The 25,067-nt window shown below is 40.6% G+C and overlaps 1 protein-coding gene across 3 annotated transcripts; it reads right to left on the reverse strand.

Annotated features, from left to right (window-relative positions):
* Positions 1-268: 268 nt before the first annotated feature.
* Positions 269-17,121, reverse strand: eif4ba (eukaryotic translation initiation factor 4Ba). 3 transcript variants are annotated; one of them, XM_066672456.1, is made up of 15 exons: positions 16,989-17,121; positions 14,128-14,268; positions 13,741-13,946; positions 12,149-12,265; positions 11,506-11,560; positions 11,211-11,351; positions 10,901-11,026; positions 8,770-8,946; positions 6,978-7,218; positions 6,198-6,280; positions 5,082-5,325; positions 4,934-4,977; positions 4,464-4,593; positions 3,966-4,038; positions 269-1,923 (listed from the first exon to the last, which is right to left on the reverse strand). In XM_066672456.1, the coding sequence occupies exons 1-15, from the start codon at positions 16,999-17,001 to the stop codon at positions 1,843-1,845; spliced, it is 1,872 nt and encodes a 623-aa protein (XP_066528553.1). In that variant the 5' UTR covers positions 17,002-17,121; the 3' UTR covers positions 269-1,842. The 3 variants fall into 3 exon arrangements, with proteins under 3 accessions (XP_066528553.1, XP_066528554.1, XP_066528555.1); XM_066672457.1 differs by lacking the exon at positions 4,464-4,593; XM_066672458.1 differs by lacking the exons at positions 3,966-4,038; positions 4,464-4,593 and having other exon boundaries at positions 270-1,923.
* Positions 17,122-25,067: the final 7,946 nt, after the last annotated feature.

Below are 25,067 nucleotides of genomic sequence, written 5' to 3' on the forward strand. Positions count from 1 at the left end.
TTACTCCTGGTACGACATTTTTTTTTTTTTTTTTAGACAAAATACAGAAATTAACCAAAGTCAAAGATCACCTTTGATTTCACATTAATATTAGATTGTATATTAAGCAGAGTTTTATCATGTTTTAACCCCAAGGGAGAAAAAAAAGAAGAAATATGTATTTAAAAGAACATCATAAAACTCAACAACACACTATCAGATGATGAGTATTTAGTGAATTAACCTGTTGCCTTTATTACACTTTGCATTTTTGGGGAGTCTTGCTTCTGTTTCTCAAAAAAATCACATTGCATTATCTTTTACTCGAAACTCAAGTCAACCCCAAAACATTCATTGATGTCAAGGTCTGGTCTCTGAGGTGCACAGCGACGTCCTCTTCATCCGAATTTTGACATTTTCTTTTGTTTTCTGTCACACATTCACTCAGTCTTAATCTTTAGTCTTCATCAGACTTAATGACAACATGAGTGTTACCAACAAAGTTCACAGTAACACAGTGCTACATAATTCTGTCTTTCATTCTGCTCATGAGGGGCAACTTTCACATAGGCCCACACTGTAGACTGGACTTGCTCTCCCTCGCAATCGTTTTAGAAAGAGTTATTTTTTTACTGCATATCTTCTTGCACTGATATTATCTAAATCTTCAAAATATTTCCTCAACAATTATAAACTTAACACTGATTTTCAGCCCATTGTAATATATCAAATATAGATGTGAATATGTGCTGAAATGACCAGGTTGGATTGTAAAGGTTCTGGTGTAAACAATGGTAAATTACCTTTTTGATGAATATCTGACAAATCCATATAAACACACCCTACAAATTTCTACTATTCTTCCCAAAACATTTGCATTCATGGGCAATAAAACTGAAACCTTTAAAACACTGACCCAACGTACTGTAGAACTAACAAATCGTGTTATTTAGCTTTTTATTCAGATTGCACACAAACGGCATTGGGTGATCTAGAAAGCAATTCCTATAACCAATTTTTTAAAGTATACTCACCAAAAGGGCCCACATTTTTGTTACAGGACTGAAGTTGTTAATCTCTCCTGTATTAATGTGAAGCATATGATACAAAACATTTGTTCTGATGGCACATCAGGCCACAGAGGTAGCTTGATAAACTGTCCATAAGAATGTTTCTGCGAGATGAAATATTTCTTGTCATACTGGGTGTCACTAAAAAAAAAAAAGCAAGGTACCAGTGGCAGATGTTAAACTGATGTATATGAATTAGAAAGGCTTGCTTTCTGGCACCCATTTAGAAGGCCACCCCTGATTAAAAAAACCCCAGATAATAATAAGAATAACACGCTCAGGTTTAAGACATGGTATCAGGCTTGTGGGATAAACTGCTACTGAACAGATCATGCAGGCACGGATCCCTCTCGGATCACAGCTTTCAGCAAGGCCGTTTCTGACAGAACCCTATCAAGGCAAAAAAGCAAAAACCTTGAAAAGCAACTAGACACCAACCTTTGGAATGAACCTACCTTGTGGCACTCTCCACCTTAACAAGCTAGATCTAAAAATGCACAATGGGTGCTGTTTATGCTGGAGCAGGTGTAACAATGGGATCAGATTATGCCTTTTTTTTTTAACCCCACTTATTTATTAGTTACCATAATATTATCCAGCTTCCCATATGCCCTCTTTCTTTAAAAAGGAACTTTCCCACTAGCTTCTGTTCAGTCCTGAAGAAGGTGGCTCTAAGGGGGGAGGGGGTTGCTTTTAGGGGGCCAAGCTGGGTCCTTCAGTGCTGCATTTAAAAAAGCTGGAGAAATAAATCATGATTTATTTTTGACTGTCTTCACTTCAGTCCATATGCTTCTTACTCTCCACACTCCTCTGCATCATCTCCCTGGTCACCATCCATTAGCAAGGCTGCATATTTACTGGCTGAGCTGAATGTCTGTCAACAGAGAGAAAACATAATAATGACAACGATAATACAGATGAAAATCAAGGCTGAAAATGGGTACCTTTCACTAAATTAATAGAGCTCAATTAAATAAATGTTAGTTCTTCAAGTAGTAAAGACCTACTTATATATTATTATAAGCCTATTAATAATAGTGAGTTATAACACTTATTTTTTCTAACCTACTTATTCATTCATACACTGTCTAACAGCTTTTCCAGTTCAGGGTCACGATGGGTGTGGAGCCTACATATTATTGGGTGCAATGCGGGAACACCATTCCTTCACAGGGCACCACACACTCACACATTCGGGTCACCAATCCACCTACCAACGTGTGTTTTTGGACTTGGGGCGGAAACCGAAGCACCTGGAGGAAACCCATGCAGACACAGGGAGCACAAACCAAACTCCTCACAGACACGGGCAGATAGCCTACGTAATAAAGCCTAATGTATATAATCTACTGCTATTAATAATACAATAGTATTGCTTTAGCAGTGACTAGTCATTATGAATGTGTTGTGCATCAGAGCCTGAGATGGTCTAGTGGATTAAAACAAACAATATAATCAGTTAGGCAAGGGACACCATATAAAAAATAAGTTTCCACACTATATAGGTCTGGTTAGTGCACTGTAATGCACTTTGGGTGCTTGAAAACTCTATACATATATCATGTTTACTACTCCTGCTACTACTAGTTATAATAATTAATTAATGATAATAACAACAAATCCCCACATTGTACTTGACTACATTTCAGAGAAGATAGAACTACTATGAAAATGCTGTTAAGGCTGTAGACAATTCGGGTCATCATCAGATACAACATTGAATGGCATATAATCTCAAACGACCATTAGTAAATTAAAAGGAAGTTATGAGTAAACAACATGATACTTCGTTTCAAAAATGAAAAGCAGGAGAAGAAAACACCAAACAATTTGCCAGTGGTTTAAAGAAAACACAAAGAAGATGACAAAAAGGCAGCAGAGTGTGGATTTGGCTTTCCGTTAAAATCCATCTTTGATAAATCATTGTCGAATTGTCTTCTTATTCAGGTCCAGAGTGGTACAGATAATCATGTTCATGCTGACCTTATAGATGACCATTGCTACATTATTTACAGAAAAACAGAGTAACCCGTACCATCCTTCATTCCTATGGGGACGCAGCCAATTGTGATCAATGGCAACAATTTAAATTCTCAAACATTTTCAGTGTACTTTGTTTTTCACCTATGAGTCATTTGCTATTTTCAATCCTTGCAAACAGCATTACATCAGTCAGGGCAAAGGCAGCATGTACCTTTCCCTTTCTCCTAGCACAGGCTCAAGCAGACATTAGAGAAAGAGAGTGACCTCTAGTGTCCAACTTCACCACTCTTGTGAAACAAAAGTCAGTCACTCATTTGACCTAGATCTTCGGTAATCTGTCATGATATGAATGACAAATTTTAGTTAATAACTGTTGGCCTTTTACATTTTAAACAGTGACCTGAACAGATGCATTTGGGACACTCCACTCCTTTCCTGCTGATTTTTATGAGATCAGATGGCACTTGATAAGGGGCAGCAACAGACACACCCACAAAAGGGGTTTGACAGTCCAAATATTCTCAAACGGATTGTAAAATATTTTTTCGATGATATTCTATATCATTTTCCCAAGCGCAAAAACCTAAATCTAAAAACTTTAATCATAAAAAACCTGGGACCATATCAAATGCAAATAAATGCAGTTCATCAAAATATAGACAACCCCAAATAATGTATGAATCCCAACTTTTCCTGCTTTAATGTAATGAATTTCAAAACTTTACCAATGCACCTCACTTTGTTTTTGGATAAACTGTGTACTACTGTCTTTATCTACGGAATAATGTATGAAAATTACAGATATATCACACAGGTTACCCATTTCAGAATATTTGGACAAAGACAGGGGCACACCCAGCAGTAAAGATGTGAGAAAACAGGCTTGGGGTTTGGAGGGGGTCACACCCAGAGAGCATTAGCTCTGTCACTCACAGGACTGGGAGATTCCTCATATTTCTTTGGCTCTGGTGCTGGTCTGAGATCTCGCTCTCTCCTGACGTCATTTCTACAAGCAACGCACAACAGAGTGAGGGACAGACTCTGCTATCCATGTATAGCCACACTTGGTTTACTAGCTAAAACTACATAGGAAATTCTCTAATTCTCCTAATTATCATTTCTTCAGTTCCTGAAGCCAGATGAACTTTGAGCATATCATGGAGCAACCAAAAGGTAGTTGTATCTAAAACTACACAAGAATAAAGACTTAATTTTTCCAGTCAATAACCAGATTTAAGACTCTAGAAGACACAAGTCAAAAATGTCCCTCGTGTCTTTTTTTTATAAACAGCAAACATATTAAAGGATAAAGCTGAAAAAAAAGCAGGGAAGGAAAATCACCAAGAAGATAGTCTCAAATTGGTGCAGGCTAATAGAGGAACTCATTTATTTATTTTTCTTTACCCACAAGGGTGCCACAGAGAGGCTAACCTGTCTGCTTCCTTCCGCCGATCTCGGCTGGCTGCGTCCCCACGGCCTCTCCCTGTTCCAGGACCTGAGGCCCCACCGCGGCCCCGCGAGGGGCCCCTGTCCCGACGTACACCATCCGCCTTGTTCTCATCTGTAAGGAGACCCTGACGTTCAGCAGAGGGGGCTATGGATGGCTATGTAGTTATGGGGGGCTGAGCAGTGGGGATAACAGACAGCCAAGACACTAAACTGCCCATTTTTAGGTTCTATGTTCTGTTTGGTAGAAGATAGAGCTGCCGACTACAAAAAAAAAAATGGTTCTTTACAAGCTTAAGACAGAACTGCAGCATATTCAGAATCTGGCTGCTTTTTTGAGCTCTTAAAGATGTGTGTAAAAGTTTGTGCATATCTTATTTGCAAAAAGCAAAAATCTGGATGAGGTTGCTTTTGGCCAATAAGGCCTGAAATATTCTTAAGCCTTTGGATCTTACCTTTACCCCTCTGAGGAACTCTGTCATCCATTGAGCTTGTAGAGCTGAAATCAAAAAGGACTGCATTGAGAGATATTCCGAGTGTCAGATGAATATTTCAGAGCTTTTGGTTAAGAGCAATAAACAGTGCCACTAGGAAGACACTGACCTTTTGGGTGGAGCACTGCTGCTGGGGGAGACGCTGGGTTTGACCTCATTCTCGCTGGAACTTGTGCTCAGAGCACTCCTCTTCGCCCAGGCATTTTCTTTAGGGGGCGGGGCTGGAACCACCTTCAAAGGAAGGCCCTCGTTTTTCGAAGGGGCATTGTGGCTCACTGGGGAAGGTGGCTCATCCTCACGACCACTGAAAACCTCGTTTTCCACAGAGCGTTCACTTTCTCGACGACGGGAACCTGCCACAGGCACAACATGAAACTTCTCTGCAAACTTCTCCGCCATATACTCTCACTACACACACTGTATAGGGCCCTGCAAATTAATGAAGGCCCCCTCACGTCAAGTTGGGGAGAGTTAGTGTATCATAAGCAGATGAAACGAAACTATGCTTCAGTATATGAAAAGAGGAGGAAAAAAAAAAAAAAAACAAAAAAAAAGAAGACTCCAAGAGTCTGAGCTGTGGGACCATCTGTGAGATAAACCTGTGATTGTTCTTCTCGAGGTTGTATTGTTAATAAATTAGTCTACGGAAAGATGCGCAGCTGCAGTGCCAGTGTCATGAACCAAACTTTGAAGCAGAAAAGTGAAAAGTGAACATACACTTTTGTTTTTATAACGTCTAGTACTTGTTTAAACTTCCCCAAAAACACCAGTTAAATTTCCTTACTGTTCAATTCCACATTAAAAAAATTACATAGTTAATTCCCAGTGCCTCTTATCAAAATTGTGCTTAGGGCCCCAGGAAAGTCTAGAATAGCTCTGTCTCTCTGTATCAGGATTTTACCATCTTTGGAGAATCAACAAAATGACTGACACATTCATTAAAACTTAATCAAACCTGGTCTAACACTTTAAAATTAACAATATTCAGTGAAGACTGCACCTCACTAATGTACAGTGTGATTTTGTACTTGGAATTGCTGTGGTTTGATAGTTCTTTCTCTTTGTTAAATATATCAAAGTTCAACATATGTTTTTAAACAGTTATAGCTTAAATCTTCTTTACAATGATCAACTTTGAGGTAATCCCAAACTTTAAATCATTCAAGCCTGTATTCATCTTTCATGTGGGAGAGCATTAAAGATATTGTAGATTAATGCTACTTACTTCTGCTTGTGGTTTGTCCGGTTTGTGACGACTCACTTTGTGAGCGCTCTGTTGGTTGATCCTCACTTCTCCAGCTGGGATGTCTTAGTGTCAGAAAAGGTGAGAAGAAACAGGACAAATCAAACCTAATTTCTATTATATCTCCTATTTCATGTACTACATTACATTATTAACAAAAGAGACAATTTATTTAATAGATCAGTTGATAATAATATGAAAAGAAAAAGATGAAAAAATAAATAAATAAATAATTTACCCCCCACTCACAAAAAAAATATTACCCCCCTTTAAAAAAAAATTAATAAAATTTTACTCACTTTTTTTTTTTTTTTTTTTTTCCACACTGACTATGACCCTAGTTTACAGTAGAAGGTACAATTTGTAAATTTCTGTGCTTGTTTTAATTAAGGAAGATGATTAGAAATATTAAGCTCCGTCTCCCTTAAACATATAAAAGACGTGTGCAAAAGACACCATTAACTCAACCTTAGACTTCTGTGTTTATTTACTCACGTTGTATGCACTGGTCTCACTATTCTCCCAAAAAACAATTCATGTAGCATTACCATAGTAACAGTATATATAATTATGATGCAAACAAATTAAAATAATGAGATCCCATTCATGGCATTTAAAAGTGAGTGAAGTTTATCAAAAGTGGATCATGTTTACCAGAGATGCAAGGTGCAAAGTTTAGGAACTAATGCATACAACTACAACAAGCTAAGTAAAAAGACCATTGGAATTAGTCTGTTTCAGGTGTGTGTGTGCGTCACCTACCTTTCTCTGGGCTTGCGTTCAAGTCCCCTCCCCTTGTCCTCCTCCAGCTGTCGCTGCAGTCTCTCTTGTTCTTTCTTTAGTCTTTCCTCTACCTCCCTTTCCTTAGATGCTGTGTCCACTGGTTTGGCACCTCCAAAAATGGAAGCTGATCGGCTGGATGCTGTAGAGGTGGGGCTGCTCTGGTCCTCCTCCTTGGGAACACTGCGTGGCTTCAGGTTCAGCTTGGGCCTCTGAACAGGCCCTGAACATGCACAACATCAGTCGCAGACTTATCAAAGCTCTTTCCAAAGCCCCCAAGTAATTTGCAATCCATTTAAATGCCCATGAATTTTTTTTGTGCCAATCGCTAGTAAACATACTTCAATTCAATCTGAACAAGATCTATAGCAAAAATGTCATAAATATTAGAAGGAAAACCAACAATTTTTAAAAAAAATGCACACTGGTCAGCCATAACAGACAGGTGAAATGAATATCATTACGTCCTTAGAATGGCACTAAGGGGTGGAACATATTATGCAGCAAGCATCATTCAACATCACTGAATGTTGGAAGCAGGAACAATGGGCACGAATAAGGATATGAGTGACTCTGACAAGGGCCACTCAGCAGGGCTTGTGTGCCATGGTTACTCTCTAGCAAAAGCAGTCCATGTAAGGACAAGCAGTGAACCAGTGGCAGGTTCATGGGCGCTCAAGGCTCAATGATGCATGTGGGGAGTGAAAGCTAGCCCATCTGTTCTGATCCCACAGAAGAGCTATTGTAAAACAAACTGCTGAAAAACATTACTAGTGGCCAGAACACATTTTATTGTAATTCGCTGTATTTGGGTCTGTATAGCTACAGACCAATCCGAGTGTCTGATTGATCTGAGGTATCACATTTTCTTTACATAATATGGATGGGTTTGTAGGTGAGCACAGCTTTCCTGGGCAAAAGATGGCACCAGTATGCACTATGGGAAGAAGGCACACTGCTCTGGGCACAGTTCTGCTGAAAAACAGTGGGTCCTGGCATTCATGTAGAGGTTCATTTTACACCTAAGACCTACGTAAACATTCACACAGACCTCTTCATGGCAGTGGCATTCCCAAAAGCCAATGGTGTCTGTCAGAAGGAAAACGTGCTCTGATATTCTGCATAGTTTGAGGAAAGGACAAACGTCTGATAAATGGAGGCCATACTTTGCAAATAAGGACATAAAGGATCTGCTGGTAATCCTTAATTCCTGAACAGCACAGCACAGGACACCTTTAGAGCTTTTTGGAGACCATGACTTGTTGGGTAGAAATGGTTTTGGTGGCACAAGTGCCAGTATTAGGCAGGTGGTTTAAATGTTATGGCTGATCAGTTTATCTTAAGTGAATGTATCATTAAAGAAGCAATCAGTTGTCGCATTAAAAACAACTTTCATTAAGTTCTGAGTTTGCAGAACTGCAGAGATTCTGGGTCAAGTCTTAATGTAACTAACATTTGTTTATTGGTGTTATACAGTTAATTACTGAAAGAGCTGCTGTTATAGCAGGTGTTGACAGAATCTGTTCCAGTAAACAGTGGCTAATTTACCTATTTTACTAACAGACGCAAGGCTATACTACTTTCTTTTCTAGTGCTTTACACAGTGCTGCTGATTGTGATCTAAACAAGTAGCAGCACCTTATTTTAATATACTTTATAAATTGTTTATTGCAATTGGCTTTAAAAAATATTCCCCGTTGCATAACAAAACATAATCGAAGACCAAAATCACTCTCAGGTGAACGTGTGACTGGTGTGCCTAAAACATGCTCACCTCTCTCCTCACGCCTCTCTTCCCATCTGTCATATCGCTCCTCGCGATCACCATAGCGATCTCCGTAGCGGTCACCATAGCGATCTCCACTGCCCCGACATTCATCCCGCCGGTCGTCGTGGTCTCTGCGAAAGCCACTGCCAAATGCCCGGCGTCCACCACTGCGAGGCTCATAGCCTGGTAGAGGGAAAAGAAAAGGAAAAAAAAAAAAAAAATTGCATTCATAAACAGTGCAGTAAAACACAAACTCAATAACTCTCTTCACATGTTAATTTTGTTTCACTGATTTAAAAAGCCACCTTATTAAGCATACAAATCTTAATACAAAAATTTATGTTAAAGGTGCACTAGCCGCCCGAGGTCACACTAACGTCTCAGAGCCAAACACAGACAGTTATTCAGCAATGCCCTTCCCTTCAGCTTCACCTTCTCCCACCTGAGAGCAAAAGCTAAAAAGTCTCTTCAACCGAGCTTATAACAATCACAGTTAATTCATAATATCCCTAACAGCTGAAGTTATCATGCCAGTCACTCATGAAAACAGACATGGAGCATTATAATAACACAAAAATCATATTTACTCAGTGCTTTACCATAGAGCTGGGCGATAAGGCATAAACTGTTACCACGATAACTTTTTCTATATTGATTGATCTCGATATTCATCACAATATTAATATTTTGTCAAACTGTGACAAAGCTAGAAAGTTTTCAGTTTCCCCCCTTCATTCATTCACGGAATGTAACTATTTAATCAGATCAGAGTTGCAGTGGGTCCAGAGCCTACCCGAATCATTGAGTGTAAGACGGGAACAGTTGGGAGTGTTTATTTATTGGCCATGCTTATTTAAGAGAAGCAGCCTGATCTATGGCGCCTGATTCAACTCAAAATTCGTAAGTGGATTAAATTAATTATCGTGAGGTAAAATCACGCAAGGCAACAAACAGTGCTCTCGCAAACGGGAAAACAGTTCCTAGGAGGAAAATACACTTTGAGCTAAGAAAAACCCACCTTGTCAAGAGTGTGCGGCAAACTGCTTTCACGTTCTCCCTGCACATGAGGGATGCACGATTGTGTTCTGACAGGTGGTTGCCAGTCAAAATACACCCCAAACAGAGGGAACAGGAGACTATAACATTTAATATATATATTTAATACATACACACAAGCACTTGAATTAAACGCATTATAGTCTTGTTTACGTTCTCATGCTGTCTCCTATGTTCATTTACCGTAATAGCATGAGTACACATTCCTGATAGTGTGTAGCTGGCTGCGCTAACTGGGAATAGAAATGAAGGCTTATTGAGCTGTTACCCAAAGCTTATCATCATTATCGACCAAAAATTAATCATAAAAATCGATAATGTTTTATCGCCCAGCACTTCTTTACCATCACCCAAAGCGCCTCTCCAGATGTCCACAAACACCAAAAGAAAGGGTACAATATCAATGTCCAGGAAGAACAGGAATCGTTAATGTGCTCAGCGAACTCAGTGTTTGGACGCACAGTGTTTGTCATTCTCTCGTGGTGTAAAGGGAAACAGAGATACGTTGAAAACAGTTCACAGGTGCGTAGGTGATAAACTCAGACATTGTCTCCCAGCCAGGAGGGTAGGAAAAACCAGGCACCTACACAAGTTTGGAGCGTGAGAAAAAAGCATGACTGAACGAGCCATGGCGAGATGAGCAGCAGCGAACTTGTGAATAAGAGTAATAAGTGAATAAACTAACTACAGGCTCGTCTCACTCACTGCTAGAGGCTGTTTTGATGAAGATGTGGAGGAATATTTGGAGGATTGTTTGTCCTGAATGTATGCGAGCAAATTCTGCCATCTTGCTTTGCGAAAGTTGTGGGTGGTGTTGGTGTTATTGATGAGGGCCCAAGTTTCCAGAGGGTGGGACTACTGCCTGTCCCAAGTGTGAACACATGGTCTTGAGAACAGCAAAATAGAGCTGACATTTACATTAAAATGAGCCATATGCTGCTATATAAATGTGTAAAATCTTGAATAGTGCACCTTTAATACACAAGAGAACCCTGAGCCCTGTGGTCCACATTCTTCAGTTTGATGAAACCAAAGTAAACTTTTTTTTCCTGGTGCTTCAATTAATTTGTGGCTGGTTTACCTCTGTCATAGTCTCTGCGGTCTCTGTCAGCATAGCCTTCCCGGTATCTGTCTCTGCCACCGTCATGACGATCATCTCGGCGTGGACCATCACGGTACCGATCTGACTCATAGCGGTCTCGGGATCCTGAAACCAAGTCAGAACATCATCGCTCATTCATCAAAATTTAAGTACACAGTGTTTTTTTTGTTTGTTTGTGTTTTTTAAAGTTTCTTAAACAAAAAAAGTGTGCTGCACAAGTGACCTAATTACAAACTCACTTTTATAAGATGCATATAAGATAAATATAAGATATTTTAAAAAAAATTACGTTCTCCATAGGAATCATCACGACGTGGTCCTTCATCTGAATCAGCACTCGGCCTTGCCCGCCAATCCGTGTCTGTCTTGTCCGGCCCCATATCACCACCACGGTTACGGTCTCTTCCAGACATGGAGCGGTCATCTCTCTCTATCAGGGAAGCAACAGATAACAGTTAAACAAGGGTCTGTTTTATTAGGTTATATTAATATTTACAAGACACTCCACAGGGGAGACACAATGGTATAAATATGAAAAAGAACTCACAATTGATATATTTCAGATATGTAATATACTGTAATACCTTTCTCATTAGACTGATCTGCAATGTCCACACGAATTCTGCGATTCCCTAGGCTCTATGTAAAACAAAATCAAGCATTAATTAGAAAATTAATAAAACCTGAATAAGAGTTGGGGAGGCACGATGGTAGTGTTCCATGGACCTGGAGGTTGTGGGTTTAAGTCCCGCTCTGGGTAACTCTCTGTGAGGAGTTTGGTGTGTTCTCTCTGTGTCCACGTGGGTTTCCTCCGGGTGCTCCGGTTTCCTCCCACAGTCCCAAAACGCATGTTGGTAGGTGGATTGGTGACTCAAAAGTGTTCATAGTGTGCAAGTGAATGTGTGCGTGTGTGTCGCCCTGTGAAGGACTGGCGCCCCCTCCAGGGTGTGTTCCTGCCTTGCGCCCAGTGATTCCGGGTAGGCTTCAGACCCACCACGACCCTGAACTGGATAAGCGCTTACAGACAATGAGACAATGAATTCGTTTTGAATTTGCACCCATGAATATATCACAAAAAGAACAAAGAAAAACTCCATCTAGTGGCTACAAATGTTAATAAATGAAAGTGACAAATATAGAGATTTCTAAAATTGGTTTTAGAAAAGCTTTATTTGAAAGAGAGAGGAAATATAATTAGGATCAAATAAAAAGTAGTAAAAGCCTCACCTCCTCGTTGAGATTGAGTGCACGCAACAGAGAGTCAACATCATCGAACTCTGCATACCCAAAGCCTTTCAGTCGCTCTGGGTTATTGGGCTCTCGTGGGAGGCGGACTGCACTGATCTAAAGAAACACATAAAAGGCATTTAAAAATCTGGCTCTGCCAGTATTTTGTACTTTGATAATTCAAGACTTCGTAAGACGTTATCAATCAGCAAATACAGTGTAGGATCATAGGTTAGTTATTGTGTATTAACTTTACACAGTTGAATGTGTTAGTAACATTATATCCACCTCAGCTCAGCTTAAAGGCTGCAACAAATCAGTACTCTGGGGTTAGAAATAGGAAGCTCTAGAAACAAACCAATTAAAACCGGCCTCGTTTACAGAAGACATTCTACACTCTGCTCAAAATATGTACAGATGTGTTGTAAATAAGAAGCATCAGAACTGATAACAGTGTGTTTTTTTCTTCCCATGGCAGCATGGGTTTCCTCCAGGTACTCTGGCTTCTGCAACAATTCCCAAACACATGTGGATATGTCAGTTGACTATCTGACACTGTAGACAGGTGTATGAGTGTAACTGGGTGAGCGTCTGATGCTCTGTGATGGACTGACATTAGAGAGTGGCCATGCCTCGCGATCAATAATGTCATGTAGTCTCAGGATCACAGAGACCCTGAATCAAGGTGAAGTGTTATGAAGTGTTAAGTACACACTGTGTCATTGGTGTGAAACACTAACTATGTTGTATAAAATGCTGTGATATCCTATGGCAATCTGCTGGGAAAAATGTTTAGTCTGCTGAAGAGTAAGTGTGCTACATTCCAGTTCCATGAAGTTCTAGAAAATTCAAATGCAAACAGTTTTTACAATACTGGCGGTAAGCTCAATAAAAGTAATAAAAAACCTCTCCATATAAATTGCTTTCAGTGTTGCTGTAACATTGTACAGATGAAGAACCACTACAGTGTGCCTAAAATGTGATGTGTTTGACACAGACAGTTTAATGTTTAGCTGTCTGACAACTTTCCCACAATGAGCAAGAACAAAAAACTAATTTATGCTACCAATCAGGACTTGGTTAGAGGCATCTTAGAATAAAGAAGATTCTTAAGCGGTAGAGTGAGCATCACACTGAACACCACACAGATATTTTTTTTTTAACACAGATTATACTTATATAATATATATATTGTTTTAAAAAATATTTCCATTCAGACCAATACGAAAACGACATGCTATGTTTTGGAAAGCATTTTTGAAATCCTCCATTATCATTGACCCAAAAGGACATTTTTGTGTTTTTAAACATTTCTGGCTCTATATGGACAGGAACTAAGATGTTTTCGGGAAACGGGGCCCAGCATGTTAAGATGCACTTAAAGAAGCTGGGTGATTAAAACCTACAGAAAGTAGAACTGTAGTTCATTTTAATCCGTTTCAGATTCAACTACCTGAGCTACAGTATTTTGTACACAGACTGGATAAAAAATTCTAAATACCGACAAGCCAATGAAAATGTGCATAATAGAGGACCATATCTGTAACTACAAGGATGCTGAGTACTTTCAAAAAAAGCAGTGAAAAACTTACGTTCAGTCCACGGAAAAAGTCTTTGATTGATTCCTCAGTAACTTCATAAGGAAGGTTGCCCAGAAAGGCCGTATAAGGGGGGCTGCGGGGAAGACGGGAGCGGTCAACGTTGGGCTCGCGGGCGGCACGAGGTGCCGTTGGCAGAATAGACCTATCAATGGGGGGAGCACGATAACCATCATCCTCTGTATGCCAAGAGGTGGTAACTGTTGGCAAGAAAGGAGGTATGTTGAAAATTAAAGCCTTATTCTTTCTCAATAGCTCTTAACTTAAATCAAGGGGTAGTGCCATCTACACTATAAAACACCACAAAAATAAATAATGATAACTGTCTCACAATAAGTTTAAACACAATAACAGCTGTCTAGTTCCAATTAGGGATCTTACCATCTCCTTCCAAGTCATCTGTTTCGTCTGCCCAGCTGGTGGGCTTTGGGGCTGGGTAACTCAAATGAGCACTCCCTCCGCTGTCCTCGGCTAAGAAGTCAGTCAGGGTTAGGGTCTTCCCCTTCTTGCTCTTCTTCTTACCTGACAAGAGACAAATCCACATTCTCAAAAGGCAGGTATTGCTATCATTAATAACCACACACACATTACTGCTGCCTGTGTGGCGCACAAAAAGTGTCATCAAAGTGAACAACACAGCTTTACAATTCTCTTTATATCACAGTGTATGTTTTTCAGGAATTATGCACTTTCTATACTCAAAGAAGCAGGAATAATAATAGCTTTGCTGCTCTGCTCTGGGACTCGTGTTCACGTCATTACTGCATTCAGCCGAGTGGATCTTGCGACATGGTGGATTCAAATTAACTTACTGGCACCAAGCTCAGCTGCCAAGATGCCACCTCTTACACTACTAGTGCTGTGGGCCAGCAGCCACTGAAATTAATAGGCTTGCTAATCCACAGCACTCTCCAGTTCGGCCTAAATTTTACACTTTATGACGTGAGTCAGGCATTTGTACATGTCAGCTGTCAACAGAGGAGTTGACTGTATAATAAAAAGGTGCAGTGAAGGAGACCAAAATGTGGTTAACTGTGGGCAGGCCAAAGTAAAAAGAGCTCTAGAGCTATTAAAAAACAATGCAAACTCTGTATCTTCAAATGCTGTAACTGTAATCATGCTGTTCAGCTGATTCTGAAGTAATTCACAAACAGAGCTGTATATGTAAATAAACAAATGTATCAAACAAAGACTACGTTCACGACAAGTTAATCTGATACAGGAATGATGACAGAATGCTAATGAGGAATACAGCAAACCACATCCCAGGCTATGCCCCCGTCTCATGACAACACATGGAGCGTGGATGTGTTGTGCCCCTCTGCAGTTCCTAGGGGCCTTCCCAACCCCATTGTTACAATCTGCAAGCTCAGGACATTCCACTGTTGGGCCTTTGAATCAGTGTTTACTGTAGGGTGACAAGAGCTCAAAGCCAAACCTAATCAAAGAGCATAACACCTAACAACAACAGTGACAGGGTTTCGTAACAGGCCATAACCTCAGAAGCAAAACCATGACATGACATGACTAAACACCTCTGTCATCCCTTAATAACTGTAGCTGGTTAATGATGGAGTTCAGTGGAATGTTTTATAAAGCAAAACTGGTCAGTTTACTGCACACATCAATCCAACAGTGAAGAATATTCAATAGTAAAGTTCTCCACCAGTTCTCCTATTGGTCCTTGGCTTGGTTTCCCTGGTTCATTCATCTTTGTTTTATAACCCTAACCCTATGCATGCAACACAGATCTGCACTGGCTTTGTAGTGTGTGTGTGTGTGGTGTTTTATCTCTGTTTCTCAACAGTTATCCTTTTGCTTCCCAAAGCTGTCATTGAGCAATTGAGCAGTGGTCCCACTCTGCACTGCCCATATCAGGACAAAGGTGCTCAGTTGGTCAAAAGCTACAGCATTGTGCAAAAGTCATAGGCCACTTTTCACAATTTTTTTTCTGTTAACATTGTTATTAAATCATTTTCTGGTGATTATGAATATAATATTCAATTTGCAAAAGCTAAAAGAAAATAAGAATCAACAAGAACTGCCAAATGATTAAAAGAAAAAAGAATTTCAAAACGATCAAGAAAATGGTCTGATTTTAAATTTAAACTATGAAAATTCCACAGGTGTCTTTCGCTGTGAGAAGACAACTCAATGCGACAGGTGTGAAAAAACGTCACTGTGATAAACATCAGACCATTGAAAACAAGAATGACAGCGTCAAATGAAGACACTCCCGGTGTTCTTTAAACAATGGACTAACGTGTCCATGGCTTGCAAGAAGTTTAAGGTTTGGTTTAGAGAGAAAACCTCTACAGAGGTCCATGTCTGCAGCCCGTGCACTGCACATTTGCCTGTTACCAGCCCACGTGACCCAACGCAATAGCTCCAGGCAATGAGGCGGCTGTTGATCAGCTCATTACTGAACCTGTCATGAACATCATAAGGGCGTGTTAGTGCAGGAAACGTACCGAGTTCAACAGCTCAAGCGGGCACCACCGGCCCAATAAACATGATCCCCACGCACCCACACACAAACAACCAAATACATAGCGCACGTGCGGGGAACCCCTCCTTTCACTTACACAACAACTTAACACTACTGTGACAGTCACTTCGCCCGTCAACACAAACATTACAGAGCATTACAGCCGTGTGCAAAAGTTCAGACGCCCAAGTTTATATGAACTGCTCTGTTGATTGTCTAAATGGAGATGGCACACAGTCTCAGCTACATATTTTATTCTCCTCCCTAAAACGTTCAATTCACGTAAAACACCGAATCTCTGGTCGAACTTCTGTCCGAGCCCGTAACTGCAGCCCTCTCCTGTCAGAAACACTCCCCTCGGTCTAGGCGCCAAAAGCCTCAGTCCGCTCGAGCGAGCGTCCGTCTTCACGGCGGAGGATAAATAGACCCCCTCGGTCTGAATCAAGCCCTGTCACCACCGCGTCCAATCGGACAGAACCCTCCGCGGGTCGGGTTTAAGGCGCTGTAGTGTCGTGTTTCTGTCTGTGGGGTCTGGGTGTGAAAGTGAAGGCTAACTGCTAACGCTACTGCGCAGCGCCCTAAACTGAACAACCCCCTAACTCTCAGACGCGCGCTGCTGGTCACCGCCCCGCGACTTTGCGAGGACAACCTGCGCCCGCCGTGCGCCACCGCCTCGCGCACCCGCACCCGCACCGCACTCAGCTCCGCACTGTCAACGCACACCGGCCCGCACCCCAGCCCCGCAAACTCTCACCTGACGCCGCCATGATGGAGAACGAGTGCGCGTGTCACATTCCCGGATGGAGGCGTCACTCCCCCTCGGTGACATCAGCACGACCGGAAGAGTACTGTACCAACGGTCCCGCGTGACGTCACGAGGCTTGGATACTGTAGATTAGCACGAGCAACTTTATTTTCTCACTGGACAACAAGGGTCGGTCAAATCACATACACATTAACGTTATATGTTTAAATGTATGCAGGCACCCCAACTCTTACAGATTATACAAACCAGATTCCAAAAAATTTGGGACACAAAACAAATTGTGAATAAAAACTGAATGCAATGTGGAGGCAATAACATCTAATATTTTATCCAGAATACAACACAAATCACAGATCAAAGGTTTAAAATGAGAGAATGTATCATTTTAAGTGAAAAATCCCCAAAAAGTTGGGACAAGGCCATTTTTTACCACTGTGTGGCATCCCCCCCTCCCTTCTTACAACACTCAGACGTCTGGGGACAGAGGAGACCAGTTTCTCAAGTTTAGAAATAGGAATGCTCTCCCATTCATGTCTAATACAGGCCTCTAACTGTTCAATTGTCTTGGGCCTTCATCGCACCTTCCTCTATATGATTCGCCAAATGTTCTCTATAGGTGAAAGATCAGGACTGCAGGCTGGTCATTTCAGTACCCAGATCCTTCTCCTACGTAGCCATGATGTTGTGATTGCTGCAGAATGTGGTCTGGCATTATCTTGTTGAAAAATGCAGGGTCTTCCCTGAAAGAGATGACGTCTAGATGAGAGCATATGTTGTTCTAGAACCTGAACATGGTTCTCTGCATTAATGGTGCCTTTCCAGACATGCAAGCTGCCCATGCCACAAGCACTCATGTAACCCCATACCATCAGTGATGCAGGCTTCTGAACGGAGCGTTGATAACAACTTGGGTTATCCTGTCCTCTCTGGTCCCGATGACATGGCATCCCAGTGTTCCATAAGGAACTTCAAATCGTGACTCATCTGACCACAGAACAGTCTTCCATTTTGCCACATTCCATTTTAAAAGACCCCTGGCCCCGTGCAAACGTCTGAGCTTGTGGAGCTTGCTTAGAAATGGCTTCCTCTTTGCACTGTAGAGTTTCAGCTGGCAACAGCGGATGGCACGGTGGATTGTGTTCACTGACAATGCTTTCTGGAAGTATTCCTGAGTCCATTCTGTTATTTCCTTGACAGTGGCATTCCTGTTTGAGGTGCAGTGACGTTTAAGGGCCCGGAGATCACGAGCATCCAGTAGAGTTTTACGGCCTTGACCCTTACGTACAGCAATTGTTCCAGATTCTCTGAATCTTTTGATGATGTTATGCACGGTTGATGATGATAACTTTGATGATGATGGTCTTTGCTATTTTACACTGGGTAACACCATTCTGGTTTTGCTGCATTATCTTTCTGTGCTACAATGCTGAAATTGGTGATCCTCTTACCATCTTGGCTTTAGAGTGACACTGACACTCTGAGAAGCTCTTTTTATACCCAATCATGTTGTCACTTGACCTAATTAGTGTTAATTGGTCTTCCAGCTGTTCGTTATATGTTCAATTTCCTTTTTCCAGCCACTTATTGCTACTTGTTCCAACTTTTTTGGGATTTGCTGACACTGAACTTTTGAATCAACATATTTTTCCTTTAAAATGTTACATTTACTCAGATTAAACTTTTCATCTGTCGTCTATGTTCTATTACGAATAAAATATTGACATTTGACACCTCCACATCATTGCATTCAGTTTTTATTCACAATTTGTTTAGTGTCCCAACTTATTTGGAATCCGGTTTGTATATTGTACTTTACATTATGATGGGTACAGTCTTTAATAAATTCTCTTTATTCAGTTAGTGTGCAGTATGTTCAAAGAATTGGCCACTGAATATGAGGCCACTGGATTTCAGAACTTTTGGAGAGTCATTAACTACAACTTTCTGCAAGGTTTCTCCTGCTGCTTAAAATGATTTTTCCTCTATGTACTTAATTTAGAAACAGATATTAGACTCCACAGCATGAAATGGAGTGGAACTGTGTTTATGCAGCTGAATTTCTAGTAAATTTTGTAAGAAAAAGTAGATTCCTAACTAGAGTAACATAAAACTATACCAGGACACATGCAATAAGATGTAAAATATATATTCATTTGCATTTCAAACAAACCATGAGCAGTGTAAACAGGAAAATAAATAAGAACCTTTTATTTGCATGACCTCATTTGGATGGTACAGTCCAGTGAGAAAATATTTATTTTCTTTTCCTGGTCAAAGTGGTACAGTAATGGAATGTGGATGTAGTAATTTAATTAGGTCCAGTGCCCTAATGTATCTGCCTCAGATTCTAGAAGATTTTACACATCATTTGAGTTCATCTGTCCACATGTCTTGCTCTTAAAACCTATTTCTTAAATTGAATGAATTGACCAGTGGATTATTTCCTGACAGGGGGGGGGGGGGTCAATCGTGTATAGTAGCATTCAGCCACAAAAAAACATTAGTGAGATCAGATTCTGTGGGGTCCTATCAAACCAAAGAATGTTTTAACTGCCCCACATCCCAATGTCTGGGGACACTGGGCATAGGTTCATGTCTAGCATTTCCAGAGCATCTCATAAAATGTCTTGTTTTTCCGTGGATGAAGATGGCACAAGCTCAGCGTGGACAGTCAATGGCCTACACCAAAAACTGGTGCAACTTAAAGTAGCTGAATAATTTGAAAGGGCGTCCATATACTGTGTTTGATATCCTGACTGAAATGCATCACGGGAAAAGGCTGCAGTGTACTGACAGACCACTAGATGGTAACCTTACCTTACTCAGCTGAAACTCCCCAAGACCACGTCATGCTAAGTGTTGGCGATAAAGTTTAAGCTAACCTTTAGTCTTTAGTTTTATCTGTAAGCTATTTAAAAACAAAAAACAAAACTAGCTTTGCTTGTACATCTGAAATTAACAAAATTGTTCTCACACTCATTTCATACAGAACTAATCACTAATGTTTCAGCTGAAATGAACATGATGGAGTTTCATTTCCTTACTTTTCACTCCTTAACTTCCCATGTTTAGTAAAGGAATGTTAATTATGTTGAAATGCAGTGTTCGCTATTGCCTAAGTACTCTTTTAATCCTTGCCAAGTCACTCATCCACAAAAGGCAAAAGGGGAACAAATATTTGATCACTTACAGTTCACATTCTCAGTTAACATTTGGCATGAGAACTTTTAAACAGATCATGTTTATTTCCTGGTAAAACAGGCACTCCTCATCACAGACTCTTTCATAGGAGTGTTTCAAATCACTCGTAGAAATAAACATAATTTTCATGAGTTTCCTCCAGTAGGCATGTTTTCTTTGGTGTGAGTAACACTTCAAGGCTTCTCCTTTCTATAGCCTTCTGTTTTTACCCAAACTCAAGAGCAGTAACCATGGAGATGGCTTACCCAGGTCACTGCTGGGCAAGACCTGAGCACATTGGTGGACAGAATACATGCCGTAATCAGCACAGAAGAGGCGCTAGGAGGCTACTCCCTCCATATCTCTCACATTTACTCCCTTCACAGCAAAACCCAAGGACTTAGCAACTGCCAAGCAGCTCAATCTTTGTTTTGGCAACAGATCATCTGCCCTTACATTCCACACAGTAGCCCACATGTGCACTTACAAGAAGTACACTTTGAAAGGAAATTTTGTGCTTCAGTTGCTGGCTGTCAAGCTTGCTCTTTTTGGTTTCATTTGTTTTTTACATGACTATCATTTACACCATTATCTTTTACATCTCCTTCTATTCAGTAAACGTTTGAACAGTCCCTCAAGGAACCGCCCAGTGAAGGGCTGAGCTTGGTGAACTGAAGGAAGTGTTAGAATGCAAATACAGATCACATGGGCAACATTTCCATACATATCTAATTACATAATTACACCTTTTTTCTGTTTAACGTACAACCACTATTGTTTAAACATGTAATGAGGAATGAAACCTATATGAATAGATCCATGTCCCTTTTTTTTGTGCTTATGATGTCTGTGTAGTTTTTTGGGGAAAAGAAGGGTCTGTATTTCTGCTTTGTGTTTTAGGGCATTGTTTCCTATGTTGGCCATTTCTCCCTTAGCTTTAGAGTCATAAAATTAAATCCAGGGTCATTCCAAGGACACTCTAAAATCTCACAGTGCACTTGTATTGCACAATGAATGCTGTAGATCACTATATCAGCTGAATGTATCCCAGAATGCATTAGTGTCTATGCAACGCACAGGGGAATGTTAACTAGAGTTAACGATGGCCCCCATTCCACTAAAAAATCTCTCAGCTCTGTGGAGGAACATAAAAATCCAGCAACTGTGTATAGTTAAAAACAAAGACCCAGATTAATGCTGTTCATGATGAGACATTGTAAACACTGCTGGGTAACTGTTGATTACGGAAGTCTTGAACCAAATATTTAAATGTCTACACTAGACATTTTGCAGCTTAGTATGTGCTATGTTTTGCAGCTCAGTGTGTGTGCATTGAATGTACTGGGGGAGAACGATATATTTTAAATAACATTCCAAGTTTGAAATTGCTGGTAAAAGTGGGATAAAAGTCAGAGACTCCATGATGACGGAATGCTTTGAAAGCCTTGTAACTTCTCCATAGGCATGTCATAATAATGGCAGTTTATAGAGCCAGGGTGTATAAACCTGTGATGTTTGTGTACTTCATGAAACTCCCATATTTAAAAGGTTGATATCATTTATCCAGGCATGACGCAGATTTGGACAGATTTACCATCCAGAAAAGAGTAACACACCATACTGGATTAAACAGATTTGTATGAAACCGAATCTATGAGAGACAAAAGATAAATTGTGCTTTTATTGTTTATAAGATTTTTAATAACATTACAAATCGCTAGCTCTGCTCTCACTTCTCACTCCCACTCTCCCTAATATAATTCATCCACGTTTTCGAACAAGGAGGTGCTGGGTCATAACAAATCTCTCTCTCTCTCTCTCTCTCTCTCTGTCTCGTACATACACACACACACATATATACACACTCTCCTGAGTCTCTCTCATTAAAGCTGCCCCTGCTGTGGTGGGCAGGTTGTTGATTAGCGTGTCAGGGGAGTGTTTGTTTACGTGGAGGATGATGGGAATGCTGGGTCTGTTCCTCTGGAGAGATTAGACTGATGACTGAGTGCTTATCGAAATGGCATACAGCCTACACATCTATCTGCTAGTGCTGATGTATCAGGCAGTAATTCATTAATGTATTAAAGGCTTGTGTGTGTCTGTGCGTAGCTTTTTAAACTGAGATGCGTCTCACCTGCTCCCTTGTTGCTGTTCCTCATGCTGTATCAACAACTGTTCATTAGTCTGAAGACCAACAATGAAAAGCGGAGGCAGAACACTTTGCACAATAAAGGCACACCGATCAGTCAACACCACTGTGGAGGTCTCTCAGCTCTAATTTGCTTTTTGTAATGTCATGGTACAACACCAGTGGTCCAATGGTAAAAACAAAACATGTCCAGGCAGATAACAGATACAGCTGACCAATGAAATTTACGACTTTCTCTGTGAGGAATTCTCAAAGCTTTCTAGGCCTTTTTAAAAATGCCCTGTGACCTCTTTCATTAATTTTTTTAAAGATGCATATTATTAAATTATTTTTATTTTAATATCGATAAAGGTTTAAAAACTTGATATGAATGACAATAATTGGCTAGTCAAATTATCTATATAGATACAGCTATGGTTTAGGCCTTCAGCAGCTGGAGAGACTTTAGGCTTATTCACATAAAATATTTTGTGTAAAAAAAAGGGGAGTGGGGGGTATTATGCTCACTAATTAATGCTGACAATGCTAAATCACTGGGGTTGCTGCTCTGAGATGGACCTGTGAGGGTCCTGTCTGGGTCCTGTCCATTGAAGAACAGAGTGAATGGGGGCAGTCAAAGTATGGAAAGCAACTGAAGGAACTACAAAGTGCCCGTGACTGGTCAGTGGAGCTGAGAGAATGGACCGTGGGTGTAGAAACCAGGGGTGGTCTTAATGATATGACTGAGAGGTGTATGTGCATTTGATATCAGAGGGAGCGAGGATTTGGTTTTCGCTGAGCTTTGTGTGCGTGCGTGTGTGTGTGTGTGCGTGTGCATATTTGTGTGTGTGTTTAGTTTGCTCTGAGCATTATATGAATCCATAAGATGAGAAGAATGCTGTGTCAGCATCTGAGCCATCCTCAGTTTGTTCAGTCTTAAACCTCGTCATTCATATACCCGCTCCACACCCACACATGAATGCACACACACACACACACACACACACACACACACACCTATAGTTTTTACAGTTGTTGAAGACGGGGGAAAGTCTGCCTTCAGAAAAATGACCATTTATGGAATAATTAAACCATATTTGTGTGTCAGTATAGTTGCCGTCCGAACAGAAAATCATATCTGTACTACACACATTTTCAAGAATAGAAGTACAATGAGAGTACAATGTCCCACTGGTCTGTCTAAATAATCAAATGGTCAAATAATTAATAGCCATTGCAAGTTTACCACAGAACAGCACTGTAAAAGGAATATTTTCTAAAATAAATGTAGGCCTCTATCAAATCAAAAGTCTGCTTTACTTTAATATGCTTTATGCCACCACAACTGCTACTAACACAGTGTTGTTATACAGCTCAGCACAGAGAAGACCAACTGTTTTGTTGCATTTAAGTGATGTGGGGAAGGTGATGGGGAGAGGGAAGGCCATCCAGCATACCCAGATTAGGCAAAGCCCATCATGCTCTTTTGGACTCTCAGCCTTGGGATCAAACATTTGATCTCTCAATGATAAGGCCAATGTTTAGAAGAACTGGCAGAGACTATTTACCCCTCAAAGGTCTGGATTTTCACTTAACAACAGAAAAAATGAGATCAACTGACCCTGAAAAAATTATGGTGGAATAAAAATGCCAAGAATGCAGTGGTCCAGATGAAAGCTCCGACTTAATTAGACCGCAGCCATTCAGTAAATATGCCGAGATTAGATTCGGCCCTGTTATTTGATTAGCAAAGAAAATAAGGTTGGGGGAATCTTACCCTGGGGGGCTTTTTTTTCTTGATGTTATTTGACATCCTGGTGTTAGATTCTAGTGAACATTGTGTCATTCCTATAAAGTCTGCACCACCTACAGTTTAGGGTTTGTTACACATAGGTGGAATGATTTGTTTAGGTTGTTTAAGTGGAGTTTGTTTTAGCACTAGCTGTGGGGTTTATGGTCTCATTGCTGACATCACTGGCTTTCTGTCCAGCCGTGTTTACTGTTAAAAATTAGTGCCAGACAGAACCTGTCAAAATAGGCTTATGGGCACTTTAATGGGTTTCAGCTTTACGCAGACAGTGAACCTCATTTCGCAGTTACATAATACTCAGCAGTGTGTGTATGTGTGTGTGTCAGATATGAAGTGCTACTTACTTTTATAACAGTGTGCCGATGTTATAAATGTCAGCTCAGTCAGCTCGAAAACATCTTTGGAGTCTCTCACGCTCTCTCTCTTACTGTAACCCAAATGGCTCTCTGGTTCTACATCTAATTTGCCTGACATTTGGGACAGAGCCACGTGTGCACAGTCTGAAAATGTAGAGCACTATTTGGTTAAAGGAACCATAGTTTTACAGCACACATGCAATGAATGGGAGAAGGGAGACATTTTAGGTACAATCTCTCTATCTCTCACACTCTTTTTTTCCTCCCCTCTTAAACCTGTGGACCCACCTAGTCCTTCAAACACAGGTCTAGTAAATGGGTTGTAAATGACTGCAGTAAATATTGAATGATAAGTGAAAGGGTTGCCATTCATTATGATCCTGTCTGAGAGCTCCAGTGTGTGTGGAAGGGAGGGTCAGTGTGCCATTATTATTCTGTATTTCACACAACCTTTCAGCTTCAGCTTTCTCTCCCATGACACAGGACACCTATTGACTCACGCCCTCGTGCTTGCTCGGACAAGATCTCTCTAAACAGTAAACAGCAACCCAGCTCATAACAATCTGAGACTAGCTCCTCCTCTGAAGGCTCCA

Source organism: Hoplias malabaricus, chromosome 5 (assembly GCF_029633855.1).
Source record: "Hoplias malabaricus isolate fHopMal1 chromosome 5, fHopMal1.hap1, whole genome shotgun sequence".
NCBI classification, from domain to species: domain Eukaryota; kingdom Metazoa; phylum Chordata; class Actinopteri; order Characiformes; family Erythrinidae; genus Hoplias; species Hoplias malabaricus.

Coding starts and splice junctions, on each gene's coding strand:
- eif4ba (XM_066672456.1), bottom strand. Junction 8,947..10,900: donor CCGCAGAGACTATGACAGAG/GTAAACCAGCCA, acceptor TCCCTCTACCAG/GCTATGAGCCTCGCAGTGGT. Junction 7,219..8,769: donor AGAGAGGCGTGAGGAGAGAG/GTGAGCATGTTT, acceptor GTGCATGTTCAG/GGCCTGTTCAGAGGCCCAAG.